Source organism: Anomaloglossus baeobatrachus, chromosome 4 (assembly GCF_048569485.1).
Source record: "Anomaloglossus baeobatrachus isolate aAnoBae1 chromosome 4, aAnoBae1.hap1, whole genome shotgun sequence".
NCBI classification, from domain to species: domain Eukaryota; kingdom Metazoa; phylum Chordata; class Amphibia; order Anura; family Aromobatidae; genus Anomaloglossus; species Anomaloglossus baeobatrachus.
The window spans coordinates 558,723,574-558,741,230 of NC_134356.1; the positions used below are offsets into that span (position 1 = coordinate 558,723,574).

The following is a 17,657-nucleotide window of genomic DNA, read 5'->3' on the forward strand; positions in this document are numbered from 1 at the left end:
TACAATCCGGTATTACTTCTAGTGCAAAAGAGGTTAATAATTAGGGGTGGGGGTGATGCATGTTATCTTCTAGAACAATAGAATCAGGACCATGTTTTCCCTCCATCTCCCTTCAGACAGCGCTTTCCTCTCTGGGCTGCCTGGACTTGTCAGGTAGGATTAGACACAATCCCGCTTCACATTCCTCCTACAGCAGTACCTCACTACTCTGTCCTCTTGTGGAACATTATTCCGCCAGTTTTAGGCCATCGTGTCGTATATCTGTGTTTCGGGGGCACAGAAGTCTTTTTTTGGATTGTTAAACTCTTCTTTTGTGCACCTGCATGGAAGGCCAGTGGACATTGTGGCTTAAAGCAGTATAAAAGGCGGCTTCTGCTACAAAATACATAAGGGCTTTAAGCAATAATTACATTTTTATTGTTTTACCTTTATTGTTATATACAGCCTCCAAATGTTATAATGCGAAACAGGAATACTTTTATTGTTCAGCGGATGTTGTGACAAATCATTTGGAGTAAAAAGGACATTTAAGATGTTTATTATCTAGACAACACCTGAAATACACCTTATTAAGGAATATAGACAACATTAGGGGGAGAAGGGGCTCTTGCTGGGGACATTGCTATAAGCCACTACCACATCATGTCCCACCATGTATGACATGGCCGCCTATGTATTCTGATCACCGCCTGTAAAGAAAATAAATACTTATGTAAATGTGTAAAGTTTTTTTCTGAATGTTTGGCTCAGCTGACTAACAATTGGGATCAGGAGGGCAGGATTAGCTCCTTTGGGGCGGACTGGATCATGTATTGTGGTTGCGCATATACCCCCCCTCCCATTCCTTGGTTTAATTTGATGGCAGAGTCTTTTTTCAACCATATTAATTATAGAACAAGGTCTCAGGACACAGAGGCTAAACACAGAATAAAGCGGTGACGATACCCCATAACAAGTTTATAGTGAAGATGTGAAAATGTGCAAGTCCCAGGCAAGGTCAGAGCTAATTACCTTGGTACAAAGATGGAGTTGTGCAAGAAGTTCTCAAACACCTTCCTGTACTCCGCTTCATCTTTTTCGGCTTTCTTCTCAGCCTCCGTTTTAGGACATGCGCAGCACGTTCCCTTTTCTTGTCCGTCTCCTGACTCTTGCTTGGTTGGCTCATTATCCTCCTCCATGTCGATAGTTCCATTAGCATATTTTCGACTAGGGACTTTATCTGAAATGGAGAAACAAATTAGAACCAATAAATAGTGTAGACATAAACCTGCCCTCAACTCAATTACTACAAAAAAACTGATCCGCACATCCAAAGAGTGTGACTAGGTGCTAGCTGAAAAAACATAGTAACTTCAAAATGCATACAGCTGCTCACTAAAAAGCCAACAATGTATAAGGGAACTCTGGTATTGCATTACTGCTATAGAAATATATGAAAGATATTTGGTTTATGAATTGGCCAATGCATGTAAGCCCAATCACCACGGCAAGGTATATCTCTGTAAACCGGGAACCTAACTTGAAATGCCACTATACTATTATAGTGGCATTTCAAGTTAGGTTTCCGGTTAACAGAGTTATACCTTGCCGTGGTGACCGGGCTCACATGCATTGGCCAATTGATAAACCAAATCTCTTTTTTTCATATATTCCTATAGCAGTAATGCAATACCAGAGTTACCTTATACATTGTTTGCTTTTTAGTGTGCAGCTGTATGCGCTCAACGCAATGGCTTCCCCAAATGTGAATGGACTACAGAAAAAAGGCAACAAGCAAAAGTAAAAAAAAAAAAGTACAAAAAGTGACTGAAGTAGTGTGTGAGTATGTAAGTCCACTTCAAGGACATATAAATGACACCTTACATGTTACAGAAATTCAGAGCAAAGCTCAACAACTAAACCGCAGGGACTTCCCCTTCCAGAGGAACGGGAGTCCTCTGACCCTGCAAAATCCACATGTTTTCTTTGAACACTGGCTATGCTCATGGGCAGATCCCTCTCTGAAAGTTTATAGGACTTACAGTAACTCATATCTCTACATGGACCGGCCATTAATCTGAATATCCCTTCAACTCAAGGCGTTATGAGCCAATACCAACTAAGTACTAATACGAATGAAAGAGCAAAGATCCACGAACCCAGCATATTCCTATACATCATGCACTTGCTGTCTACAAGTCATGTATGGCAAGGGATTTACTACTTCAAAGGGTGATAACTGGACGCTTTAGTATTGGACTCTTGCTGTGTCAGCAATACAGAAACTCTAAAGTCAGAGGACAGTCGTCAGCCATAGGAGTTCCCCAGTCTGTCACCAAGAGCCAATTTGCACAAACCGATAACTGGGAACCAGTATCCTCTTGAAGGTTTGTGTGCCAATCATTGGACCGTTTAAGCATGTGGCCAATCAGTCTACGAACAAACTAAATGCTTAATCTTCGTCCGATTGGACTATTTATGCCAGGATAAAAAAAAAAGAAATTATCAATGTCGCCAGCACATCACCCCATGTAAACTGGATGTGCTGCAGACAAAAATGATGCTGAATTATGACAGAGCGATCATATTAACTATCGTTCTGCACCAATATGTGTCTTCCGTGTGAAAGGGCCACTAAACAAGCACAGATCCACTTTTGTATAGACGCTTTGTGCTGATTAAATGGCCTGAAGAGTTTCCAGAATTGTTGGTCTGCAATGATTAACTATATAATGTCAGCTATATGCCTTGTGCATCAAGGTCTTCAACCTAGAATGGCGTAAAAATCGCTCAGAAATAAAATATCAAAAATACATGAAGATATTTGAAATATATCTAGTGATGGGCGAATAGTAACCATTTGTGTTCAGATTATTCGTAATGAATCCCAAATTACTATTGTGGTATACATCACAAACAAACCTAATGCAAGTCATTGGGGAACCGGAGCATTGTTCTTGTTGTGATGAATACTGGAATAGTACTCGGTAGGTAAGCAGAATGTGAACACGAATAGTTACTGTTCACCCATCACTAGATAGAACCTCCAATCAGAACGGTATTATAAGGGTATATACAGAGACGGATCCCACCCCCATGCCCCCAGACCCGCACTATGAGCCCAGACAAGGGAAGAAGCACCTTTAGCGCAGTAGTTGTCTTGGTACAGGTAACTGTCCTGGGGCTGCTGCTGCCAGCGCACAATGTAATAGGCGAGGTTGCCATTTGGCAGAGAGGGGGGCTTCCACCTCACAATCAGCTGAGAGGATGAATTTGAGGCAGAGATGACATCCAGAGGAATGGAGGGCACTAAAGAAGAAAACAGGCACATTAGTGGATAAAAACCGCTCATTCCAAGGTGTGATTATCACAATGCAATGTAATAAAACCGTGAAAGGCCGTGCAGGGTGTAAATCAGCAGCTTGTGGCTGCACGCCCCGCAGAGGACGGAGACTCACAGAGGGAAGCAGCACTCAGGGCAACATTTCAGGGTGGTCCATTCATGGGGACAAACAACCTTAATGTGATCATGCTTATTCTCCTAAGATTTTCGGTTTTATTTATACAGAAAAGTACAATTATACCAGCAGAGTTTGCTTTGCCTTGAAGATATATATTAAACTTAAAATGAACCTGTCAGGTGCAATATGTACCCAGGACCAGGAGCAGTTCTGGGTGCATATTGCTAATCCCTGCCTAACCGTCCCGAAATCTAGTAGTATACATAAAGGGATCCTTAGAAAAAGTATTTCTGAAGATTTTTTTATGATATGATAATGAGGCTAAGGACTAGTCCCCTGGGTGTTAGTTCCCCAGCCAGTCGCCCCCTTAGCATGTTAGTACGCCCCTGTGGGTGTACTAACATGCTAATGAATACACAGCATCAGAGGATGGTCGCGCTCACATCTGTGCTGCCATCGCATCAGACTCTAGATTTCGGCTCAGTGTGTATGATCCCGGACATTTAGTCATGCGCACTATGAAGCTGGGTGTACGTGTCCTGGCTTCAAACTCATGTAGCGCATATAACCAAAGGTCCGGGATCTTGCGCTCTGAGCTAAAGTCCAGCGTCGGACACGATGGCAGCAGAGAGGTGAGCGCAACTATGCCTCTGATGCTGCCCATTCATTAGCATGTCACCATGCCCACAGGGGCGTACTAACATGCTAAGGAGGCCGACTAGCCTAATGCCCTTGCGACTAGTCCTTGGCCTCATTAGCATATCACATGGTATCATTAGAAATACTTTTCTAAAGATCCCTTTATCTAAGCTACTAGATCGAGGGACGGTCAGGCAGGGATTATAGCTATGAACACAGAGCTGCTCGTGGTCCTGGGTGCATATTGCACCTGACAGGTTCCCTTTAAGGATGAAATAATGTAGAATATTTTAGAGCTTGTGTTATAAAAAAAGAAATCTAGCAGAAAACCGTAGCCCTGCCAATTACCTGCAGCGTCTGTACGGATGTAAACTATCTTGCTCTTGGCTCCATGAATCTGATGGTTTTCTAACATGGTCAAGGTTAGGGCTTTTACAAAGATTGCATAGGAAGTCCAGGGCTTCAGGCCCTGCAGGAGAATGCCGGGGTTCTGATCCTTATTTGCTGGCAGGTCCACATCTACCATGTTCCAGCTGTTGGAGCCACATGCATCCTGACCATCGTATTCAGTCACATTAGGAACGGGGCTGATGGTAGAAAAAGAGAAGGTCAATACATTTTACCTATCCGTAATAACGTCACCATCACGGACACACAAGTCTCCATGTCCAGGTAAGCTCCTGGCTATCCGCCACTATAAAGAGGACTTGCTGTAGGGGCAGGACGTTGCAGGTCTGCATAGTTTTATCACATTTTACTTCTATTTCACTACACGTACAGTATATTATAGCAGCCAGTTCACAGGTATTAAGATTGGTCAAACCGATGTGGTGTCTATAAGGTAAGGATGACATTTTGGAAACCGGCAGCGAAAAGATTCATCAGTGAAGGACTTACGCTTCTTTGTAGTAGACTGTGAAGCTGATGAGGTCTCTGTAGTCCGGGGGCTTGTAACGCTGCCATGTCAGTAGTATTCTGTTCTTACTTGTGCTGTTAGATATGAAGTTCAGGGTGAAGGACTCACCTGTGGAAATAAGGGACACTCAAACACTTTAGCAGAATCTGATACATTGCTTTTCTCTTCAGAACTGCACCTACAATGGGCTAATGTAGTTACACAGGTAAAGCACGGTACATACAACAGGGTCTGTGTGTGGAGAAGGATCCTGGGAGCAAAAAGGCTTCAACTCATCTTCTGTCTTTGATAGACAGTTTGGGCCAAAGCCTGGAAATGGAGGCTGGAGGTTGAGGCTGGCTATGGAGGTTTGCTGGACCTAGCCATCTGGCCAGCTTAAAAGCAGCCCTTAGCAAGTTCCATACCATACAAGCTTGCAAGAACAAAATCCGTGCCTAAGAGGCCGGCCACCGCTGATAATCTGCAGAGGTGGTTGGTAACCTTGGCAACAAGAAATTCTCGACAACAGGGAACATTTTTTAATAATTGCAAAAGATAGTTTTGCAATTTTACCCATTCAACAATACGAGACAACACCTTTAAAGGATACCTATCCACTGCTAGACTTCTGACACGTCAAGATGTTTTTTTGGGAGTGTTTGTGGGATGGAGTTTTTTTTCAAGCATTATTGCCAGGTTTTTTTTTTTTATATATATATATTTTTGTAAGTTGAAGTTGAATTTCCACAAAAACATTTAAGCGAGAAACATTTGAAAAAATTTTTAAAAACAAAGATAAAATCAGATCATACCATGCTTTCAGGGAAAAAAAAACAAAGGGCAGAGGATAGGAGGGTTGGTATAAAAGGGATGTCCAGACTGTGGTGCAAGTCTGCAGTCATATGTGACTGCAGACTTGTGTAAACTCACAGTGCGCACTGTCAGGATTCTCCAGCGGCAGTAATCTGGTCCCAAGTATGTAGTTTGCCTACATGCGGTCACGAGGATAGTGAGGCTTGATATGTCTAACAAAAGGCGGCTACCATATGTCCTACCTAATACTGAACTATTGCACTTTCAAGAGAGTAACACATCATACTCAGAAGGAAGTATTAAGGTGGTGTCACACATAGCGACACAGCAGCGATCACGACCAGCGAGCTGACCTTATCAGGATCGCTGCTGCGTCGTTACATGGTCGCTGGTGAGCTGTCAAACAAGCAGATCTCACCAGCGACCAGTGACCAGCCCCCAGCCAGCAGTGACTCGTGGAAGCGTAACTAAGGTAAATATTGGGTAACCAAGGAAAGCACTTCTCTTGGTTACCCGTTATTTACCTTAGTTACTAGCGTCCGCCGCTCTCAGGCTGCCAGTGCCGGTTTCCTGCACTTCTAGCCAGAGTACACATCGGGTTAATTACCAGATGTGTACTCCAGCTACGTGTGCAGGGAGCCAGCGCTAAGCGGTGTGCTCTCACGCTGCAAGTGCCCGCTCCCTGCACACGTAGCTGGAGTACACATCGGGTAATTAACCCGATGTGTACTCTGGCTAGGAGTGCAGGGAACAGGGAGCCGGCACTGGCAGCCTGAGAGCGGCGGACGCTAGTAACTAAGGTAAATATTTGGTAAGCAAGGAAAGGGCTTCTTGGTTACCCGATGTTTACCGTGGTTACAGCTTACCGCAGGCTGCCAGACGCCGGCTCCCTGCACCCTGCTCGCTTCAGTTCGTCGCTCTCTCGCTGTCACACACAGCGATGTGTGCTTCACAGCGGGAGAGCAACATCCAAAAAATGAAGCAGGACATTCAGCAACGACCGGCGACCTCACAGCAGGGGCCAGGTCGTTGCTGGATGTCACACACAGAGACAGCGACGGGACGTCGCTGCTACGTCACAGAAAATGGTGACTTAGCAGCGACGTCGTTGTCGTCGTCGCTATGTGTGACACCACCTTTAGACTATATAGGCCTGGGGGTAGAGAACTGCACCAAACAGGGGTAGGTGGAGGGGGGGGGGGGTCATAGTCCCAATTTAATTTCAAGGTGCAGCTCTGGTTTGGTATACCTTTATAAAATCAGCTACTTACAGGGAGCCATATCTCCATTATTCCTGGTATTGATGTCCAGCTCTGTCTGTCTTCCTCTGGTTCCTGTGGCATTTTCCATATCATAGATTTCTTTTAAACAAAGCCTGGGGTTAAATGCAAAATACATTTTGCCTTGTTTGATGGTGAGGTTGTGCTTCTTCCAGTCCCATAGCTGCTGAAGGTTATTGTTGTCCAGTACATAAAATGAATAAGACCTGGGTAATACAAGAAGGAAAAAAAATGAAGAATATAGCCAAGGAAAACTGTATACAAAAGCCCCAAAAGAATTCTCCTAGAAACAGGCCTTTGTAAGCCAGATAAACCTGAGACGCCTCCTTCACAGTCTGACATATTTGATGGGAAAAATTGAGCAGCATGCAGCGCTGTCCATCCTGAAAAATCACAGCCACCAGTGACGGAGGACACCAAGTCACTGAGGTCTGTTGGGCACCATTGTAGTTCATCATGTGACTGTTCCAGCGCTTCAGAAAAATTGGAAACAACATGTATGTGAATCCTAGCCGCACTGCATGCACAGCACAGACTTTGTGACCGCATGGAATGACTGCAAGCTCAAGAGTAGCAGTATTTTATTGTGTAAACCGCACATACACAATAGTTTTTCTGACTTTTTTTCCATTCATTCTAATGGAGAGCTCCGTTGTAGGGACTGGTGGGAATGTCAGCAGATGGACCACTAACAATCAGAAAGTTATCACTTATCCTATGGGTACGTGATAACTTGTCCAATTAAGACTGACTCTTTAAAGGCTGTTCTCCACAACTCGAGAAATTGAGTAGATTCATAGATTTAATATTAAAGGGAACCGGTCACCAGGTTTAGCTCTTATGTGCTGTGACCTCCAGCGAACCCTTATATAACATTCTAGATCACTGTATATAAGAGCCCCGGCCGCTGTGTATAATGTAAAGGTCTTTTTTACAATACTCCCCAAGGGGGCGGTCCGGTCCAATGGGTGTTGCTGGTCTCAGTCCGGCGCCTCCTCTAACTTGTGCAGTCGCCACCTTCCTTCCCAACCCTATGTGGATGACACGTTCTGAATCATTTACACAGAGGCCTCCATTGCGCTCCTGCACATGTGCACTTTGATCTGCCCATATAAGTACAGATCAAAGTACAGTGCTGCGCATGCGCAGGAGGCCTTTAAACTTTCCTTGCGCATTACAGTACTTTGCTCTGCCCTCAGCAGAGCAGATCAAAGTGTGCATGTGGAGGAGCGCATGGTGGCTTCTGTGCGGATGATGCTGGACGCCTCATGCACGCACATGGGGTTGGGAAAGAGGACGGCGATCGCACAAGGTGGAGGAGGCACCAGACTGAAAGCGGAGACACCCATTGGACCAAACCGCCCCCTAGGGGAGTATAATAAAGGTCTTGTTTTGTTACGTTATGCACAGCGGCCAGAGCTCATATACACTATTCTGGAACGCTGTATAAAAGGGATCACTGGTGGTGGCCGCAGCTTATAGAGAACAAATCTGGTGACAGGTTCGCTTTAATGATTTTTTTACTTAAATTAAAAAAACAAGAACAACAACAAGAACAACTAATAATAATAATACTAATAATAATAATAATAATAATATTATTAACTACTACTAATACTAATAATTGTACTTAAAATTTCCTCCCAATGAGATCAGTGTGTTCTGCTGTTCGGACCCCTCCGATCAGAGCGGGCTCCGGCTTATAGAGGAGGGTCTTGAAGGTGGGACTCACCCCATCAGTTCACAGCTTAAGCCAGGAAAGCTGAAAAACTACAGAATATGCCAATGTATATATATTTTTTTGTTTTTACGCACAAAAAAATATATATCTCTCCAAAAGATTTTCATACACCCACATATTTGTCCTTGTTCTCCTCTTTCCATTCAGAGTAAGGAGTGTTGGGAGAGAAGTTTGTCTTGGCTGAGGCAAGTGTGAGAAAGCTTTTCATGAAAGCTCTAAGTTCCGATTAGTTAGACTTTTAACCCGTGTGAACGTGACGGATACTCTAAAAATAAAGCAGGATCACAAGACCAACAACTATTCCACCAAAACCTATATTGGAATGTGATGACTAAGGAGACCGGGCACCAAATCATCACAGGGTCTGAGCAACCTATTGTTATCAGGGAACAATGGTTAATTGTTGTATAATGAAAGTTATACAATTTGCAAATCTACATTAAATTCTCACTTTCCCTTACCTCAAGATCTCTGCCGAAGCCTAAAGTGAACCTTCTCCATCTACCACCAACAAATAACTGGTGCCGATCATGGCTCATTGCAGGACATATCGGTCTTAAAAACCAGAACAGTTAGGGGCACTTTGCACACTACGACATCGCAAGCCGATGCTTGCGATGCCAGGGGCGATAGTCCCCGCCCCCGTCGCAGCTGCGATATCTTGTAATAACTGCCGTAGCGAACATTACCACTACGGCAGCTTCACATGCACTCACCTTCCCTGCGACGTCGCTCTGGCCGGCGACCCGCCTCCTTATTAAGGGGGCGGGTCGTGCGGAGTCATAGCGACATCACAAGGCAGGCGGCCAATAGAAGCGGAGGGGCGTAGATGAGCGGGACGTAAACATCCCGCCCACCTCCTTCCTTCCGCATAGCTGGCGTGAGCCGCAGGTAGGAGATGTTCCTCGCTCCTGCGGCTTCACAAACAGCGATGTGTGCTGCCGCAGGAACGAGGAACAACATCGTAAAATCGATCCTTCCGAAATTATGGAAATGACCGACGCTACACCGATCATACGATTTCCATGCTTTTGCGCTCGTTAATCGTATCAAAAAGGATTTACACACTACAATATCGAGAGCGACGCCAGATGTGCGTCACTTTCAATTTGACCCCACCGACATCGCACCTGCGATGTCGTAGTGTGCAAAGTGCCCCTTAGAATCACAAATTTCAGGTTACAGTGGCGCTTTTTTTCTATCTTTTTTCTGGTTAACCTATACAGCTAAATATTTTGTTTTCTTTGAAACCTCAAAAATCTTGACACATTACCAATCTCTGTCCACATTGGGGACATAACTTATTATACAGCATCTGACATGGGTCCCAGAAAACGTAGAGTTGCTCTAAAAAAAAGTTGTCCAGGTTAGGGCTGAAAGTCCCAGGTTATTGCAGACTTCTGAATCCTCGCAGCGTGCACACTGCACAGTGTCAGGATTCTCTGGTGCCGGAAACAAGAACGCAACTATGCGATTTGCATTCTCCCAGACACATTCTAACTAGAAGTTCAAGAAATGGGTGAGGTTGCACGCGTCTAGCTGGCATGTGTGCACATCACTGCCAGTACCGTACAGTCCTGATAGTGTGCGCTGTGCACGCTGTAGGGATTCACAAGTCTGCAGTCATAAAAGAATGATGGCAGACTCATCCTAAATGTAGACAACTTCTTTAAACACACTACTAACATAATAGATTAGTAAAATAATCATTCCACTGAGAGCCAAACTTAGAATGGTGTTTTTCAAGCAGGGAACATTTCAATGACACACATCATTTTTAATAAGCCGGTAATTACAAAAAAAAAAAAAAAAAAAAAAAAGCATCAATTTGCTAGGAAATAACAATTCTTGACGTTTTACTCGGGCAGGTTAGATAAACCACAGAAGATTTCCTAGGGCTAAGAATCACGGCATACCCCTTGAGCCCCCGCTGCTCATACCTAGCTCTCCGTGGGAGAAAACAAGTTTCCTCTGTGTGTCAGAGTGAAAAGGATTAACTAGAACACTAGTGAGATATGTCCAAGCATTGGCATTCCAGGGCTCCGAAAACGAAGCAGAGCTTCACCTAGTCCTGGCATGTGGGGCCCGGGAAGGTGTTACTGTCCTCTATTAGTTTGGAAGAAGTGCACTAAGCATGATCAAATGATAGTCACTCACCCATCGGTCTGGTTCTCTCCATTGATGTAGCGTAGACTTTTCAAGAAAGATAGTGACACCAATGCATGGGAGTGGCGGATTTTCACATATCCAGTCACAGTCTCGATCAGACCCAAGAAATTCTCCAGTTCTGCAGCAATATTTTCTAAAATCAAGCATAGACAGAGACATACTGTTGTGAACATAAACAAATGACTTCTCATAGCCTATTAAAGGGAATTTGTCACCATTTGAGAGCAGCATGAGGTAGGGGCAGAGACCCTGATTCCAGCACTATGTCACTAACAGGGCTACTGTAGCCTTGTTAAAATCATTGTTTTATCTTCTGTAGCTCAGCTAGTCTTCTCAATTATGAGCTTTGTCAGCCTACCTATGCCACTGAACGACAGCTCTCTGCAGACGAAAGCTTCCAATCAGTGGAGGAGGGCAAGGATTTTTCTTTTTTATTCCCTCTAAATATTGTATTTGTATAACTGTTACTTGTTTATATATGATCCTCCTGAATTGTAAAGCGCTGCAGAATATGTTGGCGCTATAGAAATAAAGATTATTATTATTATTATTATTAAGGATAACTGGAGCTCATGAATATGGAGGACTACATGGCGGCAGGTTTGTTAGTCCTCGTAGTGATCATCTCTGGCTGATAAAACTGTGATTTTATAAAAAAAAAAAAAAATATATATACAGAATGCAGCCCAGAAAGTGACATCGGAATCCGGGTCTGTCTAGATTTTGCTGCTCTAAGTTTAAATAACAAAAATGTGGAGATAGAGACTCTCTGAAGTCAAACATGGAAACTAAAACATATTCTCAGGTCCAAACTATTTTATATTGCTGCATATTACTGTGGTAAATTGCACCATATCTCACGGTGCTGTATATCACACACATCACTTGTAACTTCAGTTTTGTTTCTATCTTTCTTGTAAGTAAACTTTGCCATAGAGAAAAAAAATAACATGCTAAAATCCATAAGAACATCTCTGGGGAGGGGGGACATGTCCCCCTAACACTGAACACATGGGATTAATTATAACTGGAGGAAGTGAGAAACTAATTATAACTGGGGAAGAGAGAGAGCTGACACTTCAACCTCCATTGAAGCAGGACCTCCCGCAGTCACCAGGTAATTACAACAGGAGATCGGCTCCGAGAACCCGACACCAAGGCTAGAATTCTGGTATACAGAACTTGAGAAGCGACAAATATCACCTCTGGAGTCAGCTCTGCTGAACCTCAAAGGCTTGTAACCAGGAGCCAACATACAGTTATACATGTGTGGGTTCTTGTGGTAGGCATAGGTATGGTAGACACATTTTTAGCTTTGTGATACCAAGGGGAATGACATGCATGTTATTACATAACTGTACAATGGGTTCATGAGCTCCAAATTCAAATCTATCAGATGCATGATGCTATCAATGCCATGTTTCATCTCTATAGAAAGGTAAAATTGTAATGGGAAACATGAACACAATATCTTTGGGACCTCCAGGGGCAAAGATATCCTGAAACTTGGTGATCTCATAAAATTCTAAAAGACCTAGCACCTGCCATGAGTAGCCCCCATTATGAGCTCATCAAGGGGAGGTATGTGGATGTAACCTTGATTTAATAAAATTGAAGTTTATGTTATTTGTCAGTGTAGCTTGCTGTGATTGTTTTTTTTCCTAAGGAGTACCTCCCTCCACTATGCTCAGCCATTTAAGTGACACAAGATCAGTAGATTTCTTATCCCTGCCAACTTTTCAAATTAAATATATAAAATATAAATCGCTTTGTTCCTCTTCCTCTATAAACCACATCCCTGAAGCCATACGCTAAAAGTAACGAGTGTCCTATCTGCCTGTATAAACGATTGGTGGTGGCAGCTAGTAGCTCCTTTTGTTATTGTGGAGTTGGCAGTGACCGTGTCAGGATATATATTCCATGAGTTGGAATCAGAGGCATATATATCATGCAATCACTGTAAACTCCCCAATAACTGGCCTTGCAGTTGAAATAGCCATGGCCTTGTCCATCACTTGTCAGTCAATTGGTAGTTGTCCTGATGATTGGAGGCAGCGGAGGGCTGTTCGTGACACACTTGCTTTGTGGTTTTTGACTATCTAACTGAAGCAAAGTGAATGGAGAACACCTCTCAATTTACATCGGCCACCGGATCAAGGGACCCTCGTTCTGGAGAGAGGTGCAAGTCCCAGAGATAGGACCTCAATCTACCAGACATTTTTGGATATGATAGAATATAATTATGAGATAACCGCTTTAAAGCACTTTATTGATGGACTCAAACTATGTTTTAATTACCCAACAGGTCTTTCCATGATATCTAATAAGGACATCAACACACACGGGAAAGATGCTATAAGCCTCAAGATTACAGACTGGAAGAAACTTACTAAGGAACTCCTCCTATTAAGTGAAGGGCTACCACTGAATGGCTTGATATACGCAGAAAGGGCAGATACAAGCAGAAGTACACACTCCTAAGAGTTCATCTGGACACAGCGTCTTATTCCTTAAAATCAGCACAACATGCAGGGGAAAAAAAAAAGTGTGGGATTCACCGTGTGCCAGAGCAGTGTCAGAGAGCTGACAGGTACGGGCCCGGAGAGCGATGCTTTTAAACTCCCATTCATAACTTTTTCATGTATCCGCCGAGGTTTCCAAGAATCCTCCACATGGATGCCAGTAACAAGTCTTCAGCTTTCAGCAGCCTCTCTTGGCACCGCTGGCATTACTGGGTGCCCGAGTTATCAGCGCTTCCCTGGGAATCTTACATCTGCTATTGCTACGTCTGTATTCTGCTGCAGACCTCGCTACGGGAACTTTGTAACTGAACGGCGAGATACAATGCAGCCAAAAAACAGGCTGACTTCCAGCCAAAAGGTAACTAGTTAAATGAGGTGCGATAAAGGTGCAGGAACAAGGCAGCCTTTGTTTTATAGACTATTAGCAACGTCCACCAAATAGAAAACAGCTGTTGATGTTCTCAGTTATGGCAACACTTTCTTGCTGTCCTGATAGTGGAAGGAAAACGCAGAAGGTCCGATACAAAATGTGTACAAAGTATGAAAAAAAGTGAGAAAAAAATTATAAAAAAAGGCAGCATTTCATCTGCGCTACATCCACTTTTGGTCTATGTCTGTTTTGTACCATCTGTGAGAGGCTTGTGGATGTATCTCACTGCTCCACCACCGTGCGGGAGCTGCCGCCTGACCACCGTGCGAGAGCTGCCGCCTGACCACCGTGCGAGAGCTGCCGCCTGACCACCGTGCGGGAGCTGCCGCCTGACCACCGTGCGGGAGCTGCCGCCTGACCACCGTGCGGGAGCTGCCGCCTGACCACCGTGCGGGAGCTGCCGCCTGACCACCGTGCGGGAGCTGCCGCCTGACCACCGTGCGGGAGCTGCCGCCTGACCACCGTGCGGGAGCTGCCGCCTGACCACCGTGCGGGAGCTGCCGCCTGACCACCGTGCGGGAGCTGCCGCCTGACCACCGTGCGGGAGCTGCCGCCTGACCACCGTGCGGGAGCTGCCGCCTGACCACCGTGCGAGAGCTGCCGCCTGACCACCGTGCGGGAGCTGCCGCCTGACCACCGTGCGGGAGCTGCCGCCTGACCACCGTGCGGGAGCTGCCGCCTGACCACCGTGCGGGAGCTGCCGCCTGACCACCGTGCGGGAGCTGCCGCCTGACCACCGTGCGGGAGCTGCCGCCTGACCACCGTGCGGGAGCTGCCGCCTGACCACCGTGCGGGAGCTGCCGCCTGACCACCGTGCGGGAGCTGCCGCCTGACCACCGTGCGGGAGCTGCCGCCTGAACACCGTGCGGGAGCTGCCGCCTGAACACCGTGCGGGAGCTGCCGCCTGACCACCGTGCGGGAGCTGCCGCCTGACCACCGTGCGGGAGCTGCCGCCTGACCACCGTGCGGGAGCTGCCGCCTGACCACCGTGCGGGAGCTGCCGCCTGACCACCGTGCGGGAGCTGCCGCCTGACCACCGTGCGGGAGCTGCCGCCTGACCACCGTGCGGGAGCTGCCGCCTGACCACCGTGCGGGAGCTGCCGCCTGACCACCGTGCGGGAGCTGCCGCCTGACCACCGTGCGGGAGCTGCCGCCTGACCACCGTGCGGGAGCTGCCGCCTGACCACCGTGCGGGAGCTGCCGCCTGACCACCGTGCGGGAGCTGCCGCCTGACCACCGTGCGGGAGCTGCCGCCTGACCACCGTGCGGGAGCTGCCGCCTGACCACCGTGCGGGAGCTGCCGCCTGACCACCGTGCGGGAGCTGCCGCCTGACCACCGTGCGGGAGCTGCCGCCTGACCACCGTGCGGGAGCTGCCGCCTGACCACCGTGCGGGAGCTGCCGCCTGACCACCGTGCGGGAGCTGCCGCCTAACCACCGTGCATAGCTGCCGCCCAACCTACACCCCACCCTACACCCCCTACTGTCTCCTCCCCAAAATCCTGTAGAATGTAAGCCCACAAGGGCAGGGCCCTCTTCCCTCTGCACTAGTCTGTCTACTGTAACTTGTGTATGTATTCTGTATGTATTCCCTTCTCATGTACAGCACCATGGAATCAATGGTGCTCTATAAATAAATAAAATCTTTCTGAGTAGTAATTGAACGTCTCTTGAATGGTGGTCTTGGGAGAGACTGGAAATGGTCCCTGGTTCATTAGAAGGACTGACTTTGGGGGGGCTAGATCTGCATGGCGAGCATGGGATTATCTTGCTGACCCTTCGCTGGCTCACAGCTGTGCTGGGGAGGGCACCAGGACGGGGTCCAAAGTCATCACTGGACACTAGCTGTTTCCACAGGTGTCAGATCCTACGGCTTTGTTATTCTGTGTGTTGCAGCCAGCACATTGCAGCTGCCACCTGGGACCGAGCCCTGTAACCACATGTAAACACGGACACCAAGCAAGCACACTGCAGAGCGACAGAGCGCGGGCCCCTGGAGACGTCAGCCCCCCAATGTGGGGAACACCAGGGGCAACTAGGATAGCAAAAGATACGCCTTACTGAAGGGAATACTGCTGGAAACACGCAAATCTATGGTAAACTTTCATCCAGGAGGAACACATCAGAGATTTGTATCTGATCCATAGGATTAACACAATGGGATACTAAGGTCATTTTTATTCTGCATAATGCGTTTACTTACAAGAAAATATTTTACCATTAATGTTAAAATAATCCCTTATATGAGGTGCTGCGCACACGTGGAAGGGACTCCGGAGCGGAACTCTCTCCACATGTGCGAGATGCCGGCTGTGTTACACAGCTGGCAACAGTTTCCAACAGCAGCAGACAAAACTGAGCTATTATCCATAGCTGTAGTAAAAGCATAACATAATATTTTGCACTAATTATATATATATAGTATATATATCCCCATACATACATACATACACAAAAACACTATATAACTTGTGAATATCTTTTCATGAGCCAACAATGAGGATCTGACACTTCGATACAATGTACAGTAGTCAGTGTGCAGCTTGTGTAATTGTGTACATTTTCCATAGCAGTAGTGACCTGGAACATCACTTTTCCAGATTATTTTTACCTTGAATACCAAAGAGGGACCTGTCAGCAAGTTTTACTACCACAAACCAAAACACATTTATGTTAGGTCACCGTCAGCCATAATCCACCATACCTTGGTTTTTCTAATCCTTATTCGCGTTGGAAAGCACTCTACTTAGGCGGCTTTCACACTACGTTTTTTTAACATGCGTCATGAACGGTTTTTTTTTTTAACGCAAAAACGGATCCAGTGCAAATGCGTTTTCATTTCAATGCATTTGCAATGGACTCGCGTCAACATGCGTTCACATGCGTTATAGTGAGGATCCAGCAACTTGCAGTTTAACTTTTTTCAAAAAATCTACTTGTAGCGTTTTTGAGCTGTGTCCAAATACTGCAAACTGCTGGATTCTGACTATACTGCATGCAAACGCATGTGAACGCTGGCATGCTGATAGACAGGATCCTGCTTGCTCTACTGAGCATGCCCAGAAACCAGCCTCGGGTGATCAGTCTCTCTCCCCCTCCCTCTCCCCTGCCTGAGAGCGGCGGACGCTCGTAACCAAGGTAAATAACGGGTAACCAAGCAAAGTGCTTCTTAGTTACCCGATGTTTACATTGGTTATGTGTGCAGGGAGCAGGCAGCCCGGCTCCTAGCAGCTGCGGACGCTCGTAACCAAGGTAAATATCGAGTATTCAAGCAAAGCACTTCATTTAGTTACCAGATGATAGGTTACATTTATCGGAGTGACCTGCCTTCCCCACCAAAATCTCTTTGCGCCATCAGGACTTTGCCACACGCACCACCGCCGGGAGTGATGGCAGCAGAGCAAGATTTTCAGAGGGGAAGCAGATCACGCAGACAAAAGTGACCTGTCAATCAGGGAGCTAAGGATGACTGTGGTTGGCTAAAATTGGAAAGAAGGCAGAGAGCTTTAAATGCAGGGCCAAGTCCCCTGCCCATGGGGCTCAATGGCATGAAAACAGAATAGAGGAATATTTTGGAAAGTAATCAAGGGTTCCAAAAAGGAAGGTATGGATGGTTTCTGGGTCTAAGCGAACTAACAGATTGGTCGGGTTTTCAGTTAGTAAAATCTACTGGCAGGATCTCTTTAAAAAAAAAAACCCAATAAATAAAGGCAGAAATGCATTTTTTTT

General features: G+C 46.0%; 1 protein-coding gene across 2 annotated transcripts in view; it reads right to left on the reverse strand.

Annotated features, from left to right (window-relative positions):
* IGF1R (insulin like growth factor 1 receptor) overlaps positions 1–17,657 on the reverse strand; it is a 209,270-nt gene that overhangs the window by 46,375 nt on the left and 145,238 nt on the right. For both annotated transcript variants that reach the window (XM_075345987.1, XM_075345986.1), the window contains exons 5-10: positions 10,966–11,110; positions 7,059–7,273; positions 4,977–5,103; positions 4,428–4,666; positions 3,121–3,288; positions 1,012–1,219 (exon numbers count right to left, since the gene is read on the reverse strand). In XM_075345987.1, coding sequence (XP_075202102.1) covers positions 1,012–1,219; positions 3,121–3,288; positions 4,428–4,666; positions 4,977–5,103; positions 7,059–7,273; positions 10,966–11,110 — 1,102 coding nt within the window. The remainder of the gene's footprint in view (positions 1–1,011; positions 1,220–3,120; positions 3,289–4,427; positions 4,667–4,976; positions 5,104–7,058; positions 7,274–10,965; positions 11,111–17,657) is intronic.